Here is a 16,885-nt window from a genome sequence, read left to right on the forward strand (position 1 = left end):
CATAATTTATTTTGTTATTTTTAAGTTTTTTTTTTTTTTATGAATCTAACCTCATAGATGTGATTTGCATGGTTTGCTTTGTGAGAGTCTGCATTTAGATCATAAGTGCCATAACCATGTAATTCTTTTGGTTCAACAAATACCGTTTAAACCAAATGGGGCTCCGGGTGGTTGGTAGGAGCTCAGTGCATGTGATCTCTTTGTGGTGGGACGTTGCAGGTTCAAAACCCAGTGGTACCTTGAATAATAACTGGTGCCTTTCAAGAAAAAAAAAAAACAAATACCATTTAAGAGCCAATTCCTAGCATTAAGAATAAGCACGCTGAACACACCCAAGTGGGACAGAGCGGGGATCGAGACGAGGATGGGACAGGGTGGGATGGTGAAAAAACATAAGTCCATCCCCGCCTTCATCCCCACACGGGGATGGATTTTAACCTTCATCCCTGCCTCCATCCCCATTTCATGCCCTTCATCCCCAGTCCAAACGGGGCAAGGCGGGGCCGAGCCTCATTCTCCCCTGGTCCACTGCCGTCTCTAGAAAAATGCATAGATTCATGTAATAGTACATTTATACATTTTTTTTTGTCCGTGTCATATATGAATTAGTTCGGGACTTTGTTGGTTCAAATCGTTATGGTACAAGTATAAAACGGTTAGAATTACAAGTGGGTTCAGGTCGATTCAGATGCGTTCTATAAAACTGGGTTTGATCCAGTAGCGCTATGTAAAATTTTGATCAGGAATGAGGATTTGGTCCTACTCCATCGGATCTTATTCGGATAAGGATCCAGATTCAGATCCATGGTTGGTATTTGGATATGGATACGGGTCAACGATAACCGACCGTATTTGATCCGTTTTGTGTCCCTGCTCTCGCATGTAGGGGGCCGTGCTGAATCTACTGATAAAGGAGCGGCAAAAGCTGGGGGGTGTTTTTCCATCTTTGCATCGCACCGTTCTGTGGAGAGGAGAGAAGGAGAGGAATGATGGCGGGAGCGGAGGCGGAGGCGGTGGACTTCGAGCCGGAGGAGGACGACCTCATGGACGAGGACGGAGGGGTGGAGGCGGATCCCTCGCCGGCGCCCCAGCCCAGGCTCCGCTCCGCCGTCTACGCGTCCGGCGGGCTCGGCCCCAAGAAGACCAAGGGCAGGGGCTTCCGCGAGGCCGACGCCGAGCGCGGCAACCGCCTCCCCGCTAGGGATTTCGATTCCTTGGACTCTGACGGTGGCCCTGGTCCCCAAAGATGTGCGTTCCTCTCTCTCTCTCTCTGATTCTTTCTTGTTGATATTTGCTTTGTCTTGGATGAATTTGGGGGTTTCTTTTTCTTTGTGGAGGTGGGATGTGTTTCTTTCGTTCAGGTTGTGCTTTATGGTACTTTGTTCGAGGCATTTGTTGGAATCCCTTGCGATTTTTTTGGGGGGAAATCCTACGATTTTCTGTCCGCCGGAAGTACGATCGATTGAACGTTGTCTTGTTCACGGCGTCCATCGAATCTGTTTCGGCTCTGAGCTGAGAAAGAATCTCTTAGGGTTTTTTTTCTGCTGCGTGCTTCTTCTTTGATAGTCTTAGCTTCCAATCTGTTGTATTTTCCTTTTTTTTCGAGGAGTTGCTTTAGTCTTTGTGATTCGGAGCTTGGGCATGGTTGCTCGAGTTTAATGGAATTTTGGAGTGGGTGTCTGGGAGTGTGGCGATGCAGAGTTTAACGCTAAATTAATGCAGAAAGAGGGGTTGCAGGGATGGGCTTTGATGGACGGAATGATGATTGCTGCTGCTTTATGGTGATGGTGGTTTTTTTTTTCAAAGTTGGTTCGAAGCGGTTAGACCAATGTATGAAGTTAAAAAAATTCAATCTCTGCATTAGCTTGGTTTGTGTTTATATAGCGTGTGATTGTGTTAGATGGAATTCAATTTGGCTTCGTAATTTGGATCATACTTTTTAGCTACTAAGGGATCGCTTCTTAGGCTTAATAATTTTGTATGCTTCCTATCGCATTTGCTTTGCACGATAATTTTTGCATCATCGCATTTGCTTCCTCTATATGCTTGTTTGTATCTATAAGCCTTCTGGTTTGAAGGTTTTCTTGACGACCCATATTTTGCGCTTCAGCTTTATGTATTGATTTATGATTTGCTGCTTGTGCTGGATCATTTCTCTTAAGTATTGAAGCCTCCCTAGTAGTTTGAGAGGCAGATTTCAATTTTCTGGGGATCTCTCTCTCTCTAAAGTAATTCTTTGCGCTATGTCTTCTTTTCTACTTCCCTTAGCTTTTATGACCATCTGCTCTTTATATCTTGTAATACATCTATTTTAGGGATTTACTTGATTGTCCTTGTTTCCTCTTGATAGTTTTACTGAGACATAAAAGGCCGAAATGTTGGTTACAAAATTATGATTCTGCAACTCTACTGATCCAGATTTTACACTTTCCACAGTTTCCCCATTGTTTATGAACTAAATTTCACTCGATCTCTTTGTTTATTTTTGCATATTCAAGAATCAGTTTTAATTTATTATATGTTTTTATGATGGTGGCTTAATAAAGAAATGTGCAATAAGAATCTCGTTTTTGAGGAGAATGAAGTACAAATTGGACACAACAATTCATATTTGAGTGATATATTTGGTTAAGTTGCTGATCTTGTTTCCTGGAAAAGCATTAGAGGTAGAGTTAGTAGGGTACTTCATGTTTTTATGTTTGGTTTCATTATTAAGATTGAAGACTAGAGTCATGTACTGAGTCTGATCATTGGGTAAGTGAAGCAGTGTTCAGACGTATCCTTTTTTCTTTCCACTAAGCATTTTCACTCAGTCTTTAATTTCTGGCTAGGGCTGTTAGCAATACTCCAGGTTGACTGCTGTGAATGATTCACTTTCATTTAATAAAGTTTGAGTAAGACATTTCCTCTTATACTTTCTTTTTGAAGTGGAAAATGCAAATTTGATTAACTGCTTGGCAAATTTAACTTGGAGAGCACATAACCTTTCACCTCAAACTCTATTCAGTCAGATCTTGGTGCTTTGGAAAAGGTTTTGGTTAGATTTTTTCTTCTTCTTCTAACAGTATATTGAGCTTCCACCATGGTGGAAAACTTTGAATCTGGATCAAGGGCCAGCATTGATTTTACATAATCCATTTCATCAATTGGTTCCACAATAAGATCTGCACATGATTTTTGATGCATATTCTACATGTATCTGGAACAAGACTGACCATCAAATAGTAATATTATGAATTGGATTCAGTGGCATTCAGTCTATTAGCTTCAATGAGTTATGAAAAACTGAAATTGGACTTTGAATAGGTTATTGGAGTTGATTAATAATTACATTGTAATAAAATCTTTTGAAGATCTTAAATCTTAACAAGGATGGACATAGAAAATCTGTTATAAGGATGTAATCCTGTTCACTGTATAATTAGATGCTCCTGTTGCATATGGAGAATGAATGTATTTGATATCATGTATGTAGGTCCTTTAGGATGGGATGCACACTGGAAGGAAAGGTACACAATTCTTATTTGTGATAAAAGGAGTTAGAGAGCTTATTTCTTCATATGAAATGCACAATTTGCAGGTGTTTTTTCTCTCTCTTTTTGAGGACTAGTTGCATCTGAAAATTGTAATCATTGAAACCCATGAAATATCATGAAGTGGAGAAAAGCAATAAGCTTATGATATCATCCCATTATCAGAATGCAATCATGAAAATTTGGTTTATTTTCCTTCTAAGAGAAGAAAAAGTAATTGAGAGAGCCCTAATATGGACGCTCTTTGGTCTAGTTACGGGCTATCTCCTAAAACAAGAAAAAAAATTGACTTCTGTGTGATGTATGAAATTTAAGTTGAATTGAAATTTGAACTGTTGTCAAGGACTCATATCTGATCTTGATACATCTAGATGACATCAATTTGAATATATTCTTTCAATATGCTTGACTACTATGCAGATTCCTATGTGCTAAGCGTAAGCATCAGGGCCCATTAAGGCCTGACAGGCCCAAGCCATACCCAGGCAACCGAAGCCCGCCTGAATCTTGTTGGGGTCAACCCAGGTCTAGGTCAGTTGGTTCGGGCCCTTTATGCCCAACTAGTTAATGAGATGGGATGGGCCGGGCTCCACTATAGTCATTTTTTCCTCTTACCAAGGCCCGGTACTAGTTAGGCCGGGTGAGGCCCGATTCTTATCAGACTCGGGCTACATATGGCAGCCCAAAACCCAGCCCATTTTGGGCCAGGTGCCTGAGAGCCCATTGGGTACCCGGCTTGTTACCCACTGCCTTGTCAGACTGTCATAAACGTATTGCAAGGTGGATTACTTCTAGGAAATGATGGCAACAGTTGCCATCAAAATTGATAGATAATTGATTAATTTAGACCCTGATCACTGTCTGTGAGTGAATCATGATTGCTGAATATGTGAATTTGTGGACTTGGTCATGCGAATGTGAGCTTTAAATTTAGGAAAATATTGGAAAAAACTGAGAAATTCATATAGACAGACCTCTTTCCATGGAAACAGTATTGTGGGATGTTGTGTATGTCTCAGCTGATGGGATTTCTTCCTGAAATTCAACAGTTCAGCGACTTCAGTCATGTTTTCCTAAAGAAGGATGATTCAGAATTGCTTCTTAATCTGGTCACAAAGATCCCAATGTGGGTCATGCTACATCTGTACTGTCAAATGTTTCTTCTCTCTAAAAAAAACTTATAGAAAAAATCTGGAACACATATAAATATGTTATATATGTATGATATGTGGTTTATGCATATGTGGAGGCACCCAAAATCACCCAGCACCATCACCTTGAAGTACCAGCATCAACATTTGTATGCTGGCACTGTCGCAGAATCATTTTCCTTAGAATACTAGAATGGCAGCCATGAGTCTGAAGCAAAGTTGCGAGACTAGGAAGGGAAACGGGAAATAATATGAGAAGCGATAGCAGGAAGCGATGCATTTTAAAATGTATAGGAAGCAGGAAGGGGGAAATAAAAAAAAACAATATAAGAATTGAATGGCAATCAAAATAGAACTAAAATAAAAGTGATTGTTTTTAAATTTCATGTTTTTTATTGTAAGAATTAAAATTTTAACAAAATCTAAAAATGATGACTGCCAATTTAGAGAAAGCACATGGAAGTGATTGAGAAGGTAGATAAGAAACACATAAAAAACATGAAAAGTAGAGCGAGAGAACATATAATAAGAATAGATGAAGCATGTGGAAAGTATAGGAGAAGCGTGTGAGAATCGAGATTTTCATCAAATTTCGGAAGCGAGGAGTATCACGTTTCTGAAGCAAGTTTCCGGGAAGCAGGCTTCCCACCTATCTAAGAAGCTTTCAGTAACTTTGGTCTGAAGAATTTTCTACTTAAAATTAGTTTTGAAGCCATAAGGTGCATTCATCTGAGGGAGCAGAATAGCAGGAATATATGTACGACATGATTAATTTCATATGTAAATCCTGTCTCCTCTGAAAAATTCTGTGTTATCTGCTTATATTTATAGCTTGTTAACGTAAATTCTCAAGCATTTTTCTCTAGACTGAATAAGTTTAGCTTTAATTGGGCCTTTGATAGCGCTTATCAAACACTTCATGTAGATGGTATCAAAGTTCATACAGTTGGGTTCTCATGCTAACTTTATAATGAAGTGAATTGGAATTGCTGCTGTCCCTTCTTGCTTTCCTGTAATGGAAAGGAAATCTATGTCACACAGACACTTCACCCAGCATTTTTCTGTTATTGACACGACACTACTTTAAAAGCGGTGAAGGGCACCCACAGCACTTCATGAACACAGACAAACATATGTCAGACATGGTTAATAGTATGCCCTTAACTTTATCTCTTTCTGTTTATGATTTTTCCATTTTCCATTTACTTGTGCATTTTTTCTAGATTTGTCATTGATTATGTTGCATTTCAATTATCAACCTTGATTTATTGTTATAATGTTTTAGAATTTTTGTTCAATAATCTTTACTTTTAGTGGCATTCATGCCTTATATATATACGAGAACTGAACATAGTAAGCCCCATTTGACATTTCTCATTCTGCCCATAGGTTTTAAGTCTTTTATGATAGATCTGAACCGTTAGATGTGTTTAGCATGCTCAATTTAGTGGGAATCAACTCCTGGATCATGTTTTTTCGACGAAAAAACATATTTTTATGAGCCAGGAAAAACTGGTACCTTCATAGCCATTGATTTTTGATCACCGAAAAAACCTGTATACAGGTCAGATTCCGGTGATCCAAAAGCTGGTTCCCACTAAAAAAAAACCTATAGATCATATCTACAGTGTTAGACGTGAGAACAAAACTTAAAACTATGATTTTTTAGTGGGCCTAACAAGACCTAACAAAAAGGGGGCCTAAGGAACGTATTACTCTCTCTCTCTCTCTCTCTCTCTATCTATCTATCTATCTCTCTCTCTCTCTCTCTATATATATATATATATATAGAGAGAGAGAGAGAGGGTAGGTGCTTGTGATACATGCTTGATGGGTTTTTCTGCTCTTTCGGTGTTTTTTTTGCAGTTTTGACCCTATAAATGTGTTGGGCATGGTCGATTTACTAGGAATCCACACCTGGATCATGTATTTTCGATGAAAAAAATGATATTTGGAGCCTCGAAATTTTACAAAGATTTTTCGAACCTTATAAAAACTCACCCATGTGTCGGAATCGAACTCTTCAAGAGCTGATCCCTATAAAATGAAGTACATAGATCACAACTGTACTGTCAGAATTTAAAAATAAAACAAAAAAATCTGAAAAACCCCATAAAGCACGTATCGTAGGCACCTAATCTCTCTCTCTCTCTCTATATATATATATATATATGAGTAATGTGCTGGTTCTGCCCACTTTCTCATTCTACCCCCTCAAAATCACATTTTTTGGTTTTCTTTTCCCTCACAATTAATACCATAGATGTGATCTATAGGTTTTGTTTAGTAGAAACCGGATTTTGGATCACCGGAATCTGACCTGTATACAGGTTTTTCCAGTGATCCAAAATTAATGGCTATGAAGGTAGCAGTTTTTCCCGGCTCATAAAAACATGTTTTTTTGTCGAAAAAACATGATCCAAGAGTCGATTTCTACTAAATTGAGCATGCAAATGTGTTCAGCGTGATTAATTTACTAGAAATTGACACTTGGATTATGATTTTTGGATAAAAAAAATAGTATTTGGAGCCTAAAAAATTAATGAAAATTGTACGCCGTTGATTTTTGAAACTTATAAAAACCTATCCATGCATCCGAATTAAATGATCCAAGAACTGATTCTCTTATAAAAACAAGCATATAAATCACATCGGTACAGTTGGAATTTTGAAAAAAACACCAAAAATCCGATAAAACGTTCATTTGGGAGGGTTTTCCATTGAGGAGGTTTTCAAAATCCTATATATATGTGTGTGTGTGTGTGTGTGTGTGTGTGTGTGTGCGCGCGCGCGCACTATGTTACCTTGACACTTCTAGAGGGACACTTACACCAACACTCCTAGACACTTCATTTTTCAACATATAAGCTATGTCACTTGGGTGCGGGTGCGACACGGGTGCGGCACAATTTTAAAAATTTTGGACACAGGGACTCGGCTATATATATATATATATATATCGAGTGTGTGCATATATGTGGATATTGTCCTCTAAAGTTTGGCACAAGCATGAGTGTTTTTACAAACTTTGCAAATTGTACTTTTGCCCTTGCAGAAAGGGGGGTCCGGGGGCTCCCCCCGGTGCGGTTCCAAGGGGGGCGTAGGGGGGCAGCGCCCCCTGAATTTTTTTTTCTGGGGCTTATGTTTGAGACTCATGCTATATATATATATATATATATATTTTAAAAAAATATATAAAAAGATCAATTTTTTTTTGTTTTTTGCCCTAAAAATGGACATTTTTGGACTCGGTCAACATTGACTGAGTCCAAAACAAGGATGGACTCGGCCTCGACTCGTTGACCGAGTCCGACTTGGCGTTGACCGAGTCCGGGCCGTGTCCGTGTCCACACCCATGTCGGGGCATGTCGACTCGGGTGCGGTGCCTCCCTAGCCGAGTCCGTGTGACATAGCATATAAGTGTTCAAGATAAAAATGGACACTTGGTGTCACGTGTCGAACACTTTTGAATGATTTTGAACGAAATGTATGATTTTGAACACTGTGTCAACATTGTTTAAACCCTTATTTTTCTCCATATATTTTATTGTGCCTAACTCTACGAGAATGAGTCAGCATGCTCCTTTACTATAAAAAAGGGCTCATAGTTGATGGAGTCAAGCTGGTTGCTAAAAGATTCTCTCTTGTAGTTACCACAGTCGAGCCTAGTCACTCAATCCCATTTAAGAACTGACTCTCCTTACAATTTCGATGAATTGTGTGGTACAACATAAATGATGAGAGAACCGAGGATGTCTCCTTTTTTTTAAATAGTTCTTTTATTTTTTACTTAATTAGTTTTCTCTTTCTCTCCCTTTATATAAATAAATAAAATATATACCGTGTCCACGGATCTTGTTTTCAACCTGCTTTGTCCAACACCGATGCCTGTATCAGTGTCCAAGTAACATAGTATATGCAGCTGTGTCCTCATATCCTAGTTTTACAAACTATCATATTGTACCAAGCATATCTCTATCATGTCCCCTGTGTGTCTGTGACCTAGAATGATTTAGCTGCATTTTTGTTCTGTTCATGTATGTGAAAGATTTGATTTGACAGGGGAAAAATATATTATATTAAGCATTCTTACAGCACTTGTGACTTTGATGGTATGTAACTGGTCCAATCATTTCAGTTTGTATGGTTTCATTGTCAGGGTCATGCTTTTCTTATTTATTTAATTCTGCCATTCTTTCTCCTGGGCTTTTAATTTGGTTGGTTTTAAGGCATTTCTGGTTGTTTTCTTAGTTGATCAGCTTTAATTTGCAGTTAGGCTTTTGTTCTTCTTTTCAATTAGATATTTGAATCATTTCGATATGCTCACTTGGATTATTGGCATTCTTGTTTTAGTTAGTTTGTTTATTTAGACGCGTATATGAAGTTGGCTGTCTTCATTTTTTCTGGTTCAGGCATTTAGAATAAGAATTATTTCCCAGCATAGTTTCTCTGTCAAATATCTTAGTTTTTTAGTTTTTCGTAGAAATCGGGAATCATTTGGAGAGATTTTTGCATGATAATAGTTTTGATTTGTGATAATTGATAGTTAATAATTGGCCGGTTTTATTGTTAGGTACAACATTTCTTAATTTTGCGCCTTTTTTTAATATTGTTCCTCTAAAGCTTTTTTTATTTATTTTTCTTAATTTTTACTCTTTTATCTTGAGACCTTCTTGAAAAAGACTCATGGGAAAAAGGTCAACAACAACAACAACAACAACAACTACGCCTTCATCCCAAAACAATTGGGGTCAGCGATATGAACCAAAAAAGAAATTCATTTTGGGTCTTCCACATGAATCCTTTTCCTCCAATCATTTCTATCCAACGCCATGTCCTCGGTGAGGTTCAAAGCATTCATATCCTTTCCTATCATCTCCATCCAAGTCTTCCTAGGCCTACCCCGACCTCTTTTAACTAATATATTTTCCCATTTCTCCAACCTTCTAACTGGAGCATCATTAGGCCTTCGCCGAATATGTCCAAACCACCGTAAACGATTCTCTCGCATCTTATTTTCAATGGGTGCAACACCTACCTTCTTACGTATCTCTTCGTTCCGAATCTTATCTTTTATTGTATTTCCACACATCCATCTAAGCATCCGCATCTCAGCTACACTCATTTTTTGAATATGATGTCTCTTGGCAGCCCAACATTCCGTACCATATAGTAAAGCGGGTCTAATAGTCGTCCTATAAAACTTTCCCTTCAACCGCAATGGCATTCTACGATCGCACAGCACTCCAGTAGCACTTTTCCATTTCATCCACCCAACCTTTATCCTATGATTTACATCTCCATCAATTTCTCCATACTTTTGAATGATGGATCCCAAATATTTGAAATAATCATTCACCGGTATATCTTGCTCACCAAGCTTCACTACACTCCCATCACTACTTCGTTGCTTACTAAACCGACATTCCATATATTCAGTCTTACTCTTACTCAACTTAAAACCTCTAGCTTCCAATGTCTGTCTCCATAATTCTAACTTAGCATTAACCCCAGCTCTAGACTCATCAATCAAAACAATATCATCAGCAAACAACATACACCACGGTACATTTTCTTGAATTGATCTCGTAAGCTCATCCATCACTATCGCAAATAGGAAAGGGCTTAAAGCAGATCCTTGATGTAACCCAACCGTTATCGGAAAATTGGTTGTCACCCCTCCACAAGTGCGGACATTGGTTACTACTCCTTCATACATATCTTTAATTATACTAATGTACTTGAGAGAAACACCTTTCTTCATCATTGTCCACCAGAGAACGTCCCTAGGTACTCTATCGTATGCCTTCTCTAAATCAATAAAAACCATATGCAAATCTTTGTTCCTCTCTCTATATCTTTCAATAAGTTGTCTAAGAAGATGTATAGCTTCCATAGTTGATCTTCCAGGCATAAAACCAAATTGATTCTCCGATATCATGACAACCTTCCTCAACCTAGACTCAATCACCCTCTCCCAAAGTTTCATAGTATGACTCATGAGTTTTATACCACGATAGTTTGTGCAATCTTGTATATCACCCTTATTCTTATATAAAGGCACCAAAGTACTCTTCCTCCACTCATTAGGCATCTTATTTGTTCGCCAAATCAAGTTAAAAAGATTTGTCAACCATTCTAAACCTTTCTCTCCCAAGCATTTCCAAGCCTCGATAGGTATACCATCTGGGCCAACTGCCCTTCTTGATTTCATTTTCTTCAAAGCCTCTGCAATTTCTTTCTTTTGAATCTTGCGCATGAAGTCACGATTTATCTCATGAAAAGGAATGGAGAAGTCTCCAAGATCTTGAGCATGACTATCATTAAATAGCTTATCAAAATAATCTTTCCATCTCTCCTTAATCTCCTCATCTTTGACTAAAACCCTTTGCGTTTCATCTTTGATACATCTAACCATACCCAAATCCTTCGATTTCCTATCTCTCATCTTTGCAAGCCTATAAATATCCTTCTCGCCTTCTTTGGTATCCAACTTGTCATAAACCTCCTTATATACCTTAGCCTTCGCGTTTCGAACAACTTTTTTAGCTTCCTTCTTTGCTATCATATACTTCTCCAAATTCTCATTATCACGACTCTTACTTAGATTTCTATAACACTCTCTTTTAACCTTAATAGCTAATTTGACATCCTCGTTCCACCATGATGTATCCTTACCTAGTGGTGCACCGCCTTTAGACTCACCCAATACCTCCTTAGCTACTTTTCTCATACCACCCGCTATCTTATTCCACATTGATTCTGAATCCTCCTCGAGACACCAATCAACTTCCTTAACTACCTGCGTTACAAACATTCCTTGTTTAGCTCCTTTCAGTGCCCACCACTTAATTCTAGGATCTATCCTATGTCTATCCCTTTTGCGGCATTGTCTAATTCTAAGATCTAAAATTAAGACTCTATGTTGTGTAGCTACACTTTCTCCTGGTATAACCTTACAATCGATGCAACAACCCCTATCTCTCTTTCTAAGTAGGAAAAAATCTATCTGACTCGTATTAACCCCACTTTTAAATGTTACTAGGTGAGACTCCCTCTTCCTAAACCAAGTGTTTGCTAAGATCATATCATAGGACAAACAAAAATCTAAAATCCTTTCTCCACTTTCATTTCTTTCTCCTATACCATAGCCTCCATGGATATTCTCAAATCCATCCCTACTAATGCCTACATGTCCATTAAGGTCACCGCCGATGAAAAGCTTTTCTCCATAAGATGTCTCTTGTACTACTCCATCTAAATCTTCCCAAAATTGATGCTTAATGGAATCATCTAAACCTACTTGAGGTGCATAAACACTAATAATATTAATAATATCCGTACCTAATACTAATTTAATAAGTAAAATTCTATCACCCTTCCTACGGACCTCAACTACATTATCTATAAACTGACGACTCATAGCAATCCCTACTCCATTCCTATTCCTATTTATACCTGTATACCAAATCTTATATCCCCAAGGTTCTATCACTTTAGCTTTCTCACCTACCCATTTGGTCTCTTGAAGACATAAAATATCAATCTTTCTCCTACACATAACATCTACTAACTCTACCAACTTACCAGTTAAAGACCCTATGTTCCAAGTGGCTAACCTAATTTTATGGTCTTGGACTAACTTCTTTACCCCCACCCGTCCAACAAAGTGGGAAAAAGGTCACCATGAGAAATTCGTATCTGGTAATTGCTATTTTAAACTTTCTTCATTTTGCTCAAATATATGATGCTACTGTATTTTTGTTTTTGGTTTTGGAAGTTCTTGGTCTTCACTGCTTTTAATTTACAAATTGGTCTTGCCTTTTGATTTACAATATCAATCTTTTATCTATGACTATAATTTATAATTTCTATTTCATTTTCTTGTTGATGGTTGATGATAACTTGACTAATGTTGTTTGGTTGTTCAGCCATACCTTTGGGAGGATTTTCTTGTCCAAAAGTTGTGATAATTATATTCTTATTCTTGTTTACTTGAGGTTGAGGAGAAAAATAAACCAGTCGAATCAATGACACTTTATGCTATTTATTAGAATTTATCACTTGATTTTCATGTTCGTATTTGATAAATATGTTCAACTTCCTGCTGCATTGTTTTGTATTGAATTTTTTAATCCTATTGAATCTTTATTTTCTTTTCTTATTAGCAGTTATCTTTCTTTCTGAACATTATACTTTAATACTTTGTCATGTCTATGGTGAGTTTCAGAAACTACATAACTTGAGCTGTAGGCGACCCCTTTCTTTTTATGCATTAACATTATTATACTGACCTCTTTGTTCCTCACATGTAGCTGTGGAGGGGTGGATTGTTTTGGTTAGCGGGGTTCATGAAGAGGCTCAAGAGGATGACCTACATGCAAAATTTGGAGACTGTGGGGATATTAAGAACTTGCACCTCAATCTTGACCGCCGCACTGGTTTTGTTAAGGTGACTTTGTCTGTTCTTCTTTTGTCACAATGTGTGTATGTGAAAGCTATGGTGTGCTATTCCATTTGCTAACCTTTCCTTCGTTGGTTTGTCATTTTTCATCTCTCACTGGTTTTGATGCATTTAGGTTTAATATCTTTGTCACTGTTCAATGTCATGTTATAGTAGAGAGGTCATTGGGCATTCTTGTGGGTAATGATCATACGATAAGGTGGAGATGGAGAGATACCTTCATGTTTCATAATTGCTTTTGGTTTTAACGTAAAAGACTGAGGGGATTTTGAAATTTATCACCTAACACTATTTTTCGGAGATAAACAAAGATCTCCTTGCCTTCTGCGTCTTCTGAGGTCCCTGACTTCGTGTTTATTTCTTGAATAGTCTAATCAGTATTGCATTTACTCGTTTGATTAAGGGATCAAGCTAATGGCACAAAAATATCTGAAGATTGCTTGTTCATTTTTGCAATCCCTTAAATGATGATTCTCTTCTGCGGCCTGAAGCAACTTGTGATTTTTTATGTTTCATGACTTCAGAAAGGCAAGACCATCCCTAGCCATCCATCACAACAGAGACCCCTACATAGAGTTGTGGATAATTCCTACCCATGACATTGTATTCTTCATATTTCAGAAGATGCCCATGGTCAAAAGTCAAACTGATGCTGTTTTCATTTTATTTAATTAGACTCTCTCTCTCCTTACACATGTGTGCACACACTTGCAACCCCTGCATTCTTCCATGTCTTCCTGCCTGTACCACAAAATTGCCGCTTTCCATGTTTGATCTTGGCCTTTTCTTTCCCGGGTACTGTATCAGTACCGGGAAACTAGTAATGCAGTGCTGTTTTGAACTTGTCATCTTTCATACCCACCTACTGCTTCGTTTTAATACTTTTGGGGGTCTGTACTGGCTAAACATAACCTTTTGCCTTTTCTAAAGGAAAGGTTGGACAATTCTTTCATTGTTTCTTACATTAGCTTGACCCTTCCCCACAACTCTATCCGTATTAAATTGTGTTAAATAACGCTCACATTTTACCTGAGTAAAAACATTATCGTGGTATTTCATTTGTTCTTGAAACAGGGCTATGCATTGATAGAGTATGAGAACATAGAGGAAGCCCGGGCTGCGATACAAAACCTGAATGGTACTGAACTTCTCACACAAACCATATCTGTTGATTGGGCTTTCAGCAATGGACCCTTCAGGCGTAGGAACATGAGGAGGTTGCTATCTAGACACTTTTTCATGATCACTATTCATCACAGATTCACACTGAACTGCATTATTTCGATGCAGTTTATCCTCATTATAACCCTTGTAATTGTTCGCCTCTGCAGGTCTCCACATGGGCATCGTTCTAGGTCTCCTCCCAGGAGAAGATACTGAGTCTGCCTTTCGTTTTGGTGAAACTATGGAGATCTTTGTGGGGTATTTGGGACCGTGTGCTTATTTAGCAACCACATGCATTTCTCCTTGGGGATAGACCTTAATGTCTTGTGACTATTTTACTTTTGTTGTGAGGTTGCTCGTCAATGGTTTTCTCAGGCTTTGCTTTTTCTGCTGCCTTCTCTGTAGTCTGTAGCTGTACTATGTATTTGGGTGATGTTTAATTGGTTCTCCTGTAGTTTTTGCCATCTACTGGTTGGGAGACACAAGCCCATACAAATGAAATCATACACGACTAAATTCAAATATTGTCTCATTTGTTTAATAGTTAGTTCTTTCCGTTGAATGTCTTCTTATGAACTAGTGGTAAAGTTTCAGAGTATGAAAGAGCTTGTTTGTGTTGGAAGTTGTATACCCGTGTTTTTCTTCCTTCTCTGGTGGAAATTTGGAGTGATTGATATTTGAAATCTGCTAGACAGAAAATGGTCGATATCCCTATTTCTGTGACTGATATTGTCCTTTGACAGCATCTTGGCAATGTTTGTCATGGAAGACCTCAATTCAGGGCCGCCTTGCAAGCATCATATTCCTGTTGTAACCATTCCGTCAACCATCACAAATTGATCATAAGCTGTGAATCCAGAATGTGTCCCTTCTCTTTGTACGTCTAATTGAATCCCCATTTCGGGACACATGCCGGTCATCGCTTAAACGACTGTGAATGCATCTGCTTTTTCTGTGGTTGGTTCTGATTCAAGCAATTCTGGAGCGATCTGTGAAATTTAGACGTGTTTGCTTTGGTCACAGGTGGGATGAGCAATCACAGTTGAGAACCAAAAACTGTGATTGTTGGTCACAATGTTGGTTTTGTGACCAACTTTCACAGGATTCAGGAAGGGAGCATTCTCAAGTGAATCATAATCACAGCCTGCACTTTCTCATGTTTTCATTAGACTCGAGAAATTGCTGTGATTGTGATTTGCAATCACTAGAGCTGAGGAAATCCAGGAATCACAAGGCATTGCATACTTGCTTAATAAATGTCCTTTTCTCGTAAGAGAGATTTGCTAATCCAAGCCTTGGTATTTCTGAACAAGAGTCGTGCTGTAAGGGAACAATTTCTGGTTTAAATACCAGAGTGGTGCACAAGGCATTGTTCAAGGAAATCCTCTAATATATGCTCCAGTCAAGTATGGGCTTCTGGGGCTAGAGGCTGTCTGGTTTTGATGCCTCACTGCAGCAGGGAACAGATGCGTGTTCAGATAGCTCATTGAGGCATGCTTGTGGACTCGCAGCTTTAGGTGCATCCTTTGTGCAAAACCCTCACATGCGAACCCAGTTCAGATGATGCCTTCAGGCATAGATTTGCAGGTGTGCACAGAACTAGGCATTGCTGCCAAAGGATGTATGCCTTCAGGCGTTTAACAGCTGTCATTCGCCGGTGCGGGCGGCAATTATAGGACTGTCCCAAGTAAGAATTAGTCTTTGGCCTTTGTAAAAGGTGCTGCGGCTGCCTTCACCAATCATATTGGAGAAGTTTGTAGCAGGCTAAGCTTATCATAGAAGACCTTGGGCACTCTGGGTGGGATGAACTCCCGCAGAAAGCAAGAGCTGTGCTTCTGAATGAAGGTCCTGAAAGGTGACATACTGCCGATGCTTTTGATGGCGAAGTAGCAGAATATGGCCAGGTTCCTGGCTTTTGTTGGGTGGATGTCCAATGTGCATGTTCTGTCCAAGCAATGTGCAAAGCTATTTTGGATGTGCACGCAGACACGCGCACAGGCGCACAAACACACACATACACAGTATTTCCTTCAACACGGACCAAAGAAGCCTAGCAAGAGTTGGGACCTAGTCCTGGTCAGAGCTAAGTCGAGTCATCCCATTTTTATCCTGATGATTAAATATAAGCCAAGCATTTCCTGATAATAACAGACTCGGATTCACTCGCTTCAAATTTTGCCTCGATTGGGCTCACCCAACTTCTGATCAACTGAGTGAATTCCAAATCCAGAATGGTGGTTGACTCTGGACTTGGCTATAGAATTAGTAGGTGTGCCAGGGGTTTACAGCTTAGGGATAGCGATCGTAAGTACATCAGGCTTAGCCAGCGTGACTAGGTCTCTAATTCTGAGGGTGGTTTCCTCGTCCATGAAAAAAACATGAAGGTCAATAAAGTGGCCTAGTCAAGGTTAGCCAATTAGGTAGCCTTCGGATGCAGGTTCATCCAAGGTCCAATGAAGTGCTTTTTGCGGACCCAATTCGGCAGAGATTGCACCTTGAATTCTGTCAGCAACCTTACCGAGATTAGTTTGGGATCCACAAAAAATTATCCAAAGTGGTCCCTTTGCTTCATG

The 16,885-nt window shown here is 38.9% G+C and overlaps 1 protein-coding gene across 1 annotated transcript; it reads left to right on the plus strand.

Annotated features, from left to right (window-relative positions):
* Window positions 1–940: 940 nt before the first annotated feature.
* On the plus strand, window positions 941–14,859 carry LOC149841335 (RNA-binding protein Y14A-like). Its single transcript, XM_090003767.1, has 4 exons — window positions 941–1,248; window positions 13,000–13,136; window positions 14,223–14,365; window positions 14,480–14,859. Exons 1-4 carry the CDS (start codon window positions 987–989, stop codon window positions 14,526–14,528), a joined length of 591 nt encoding a protein of 196 aa, XP_089859893.1. The 5' UTR covers window positions 941–986; the 3' UTR covers window positions 14,529–14,859.
* The last annotated feature ends 2,026 nt before the right edge of the window (window positions 14,860–16,885 follow it).

This window comes from Nuphar pumila, chromosome 4 (assembly GCF_984573655.1).
Source record: "Nuphar pumila chromosome 4, dmNupPumi1.hap1.1, whole genome shotgun sequence".
NCBI lineage: Eukaryota > Viridiplantae > Streptophyta > Magnoliopsida > Nymphaeales > Nymphaeaceae > Nuphar > Nuphar pumila.

Excerpts from the sequence above, each read along its gene's own strand:
- LOC149841335 (XM_090003767.1), top strand. The coding sequence starts at position 987 with ATGATGGCGGGAGCGGAGGCGGAGGCGGTGGACTTCGAGCCGGAGGAG. Across the intron at positions 1,249-12,999 it reads TGGCCCTGGTCCCCAAAGAT|CTGTGGAGGGGTGGATTGTT; the intron begins GTGCGTTCCTCT and ends CCTCACATGTAG. Across the intron at positions 13,137-14,222 it reads GCCGCACTGGTTTTGTTAAG|GGCTATGCATTGATAGAGTA; the intron begins GTGACTTTGTCT and ends TTCTTGAAACAG.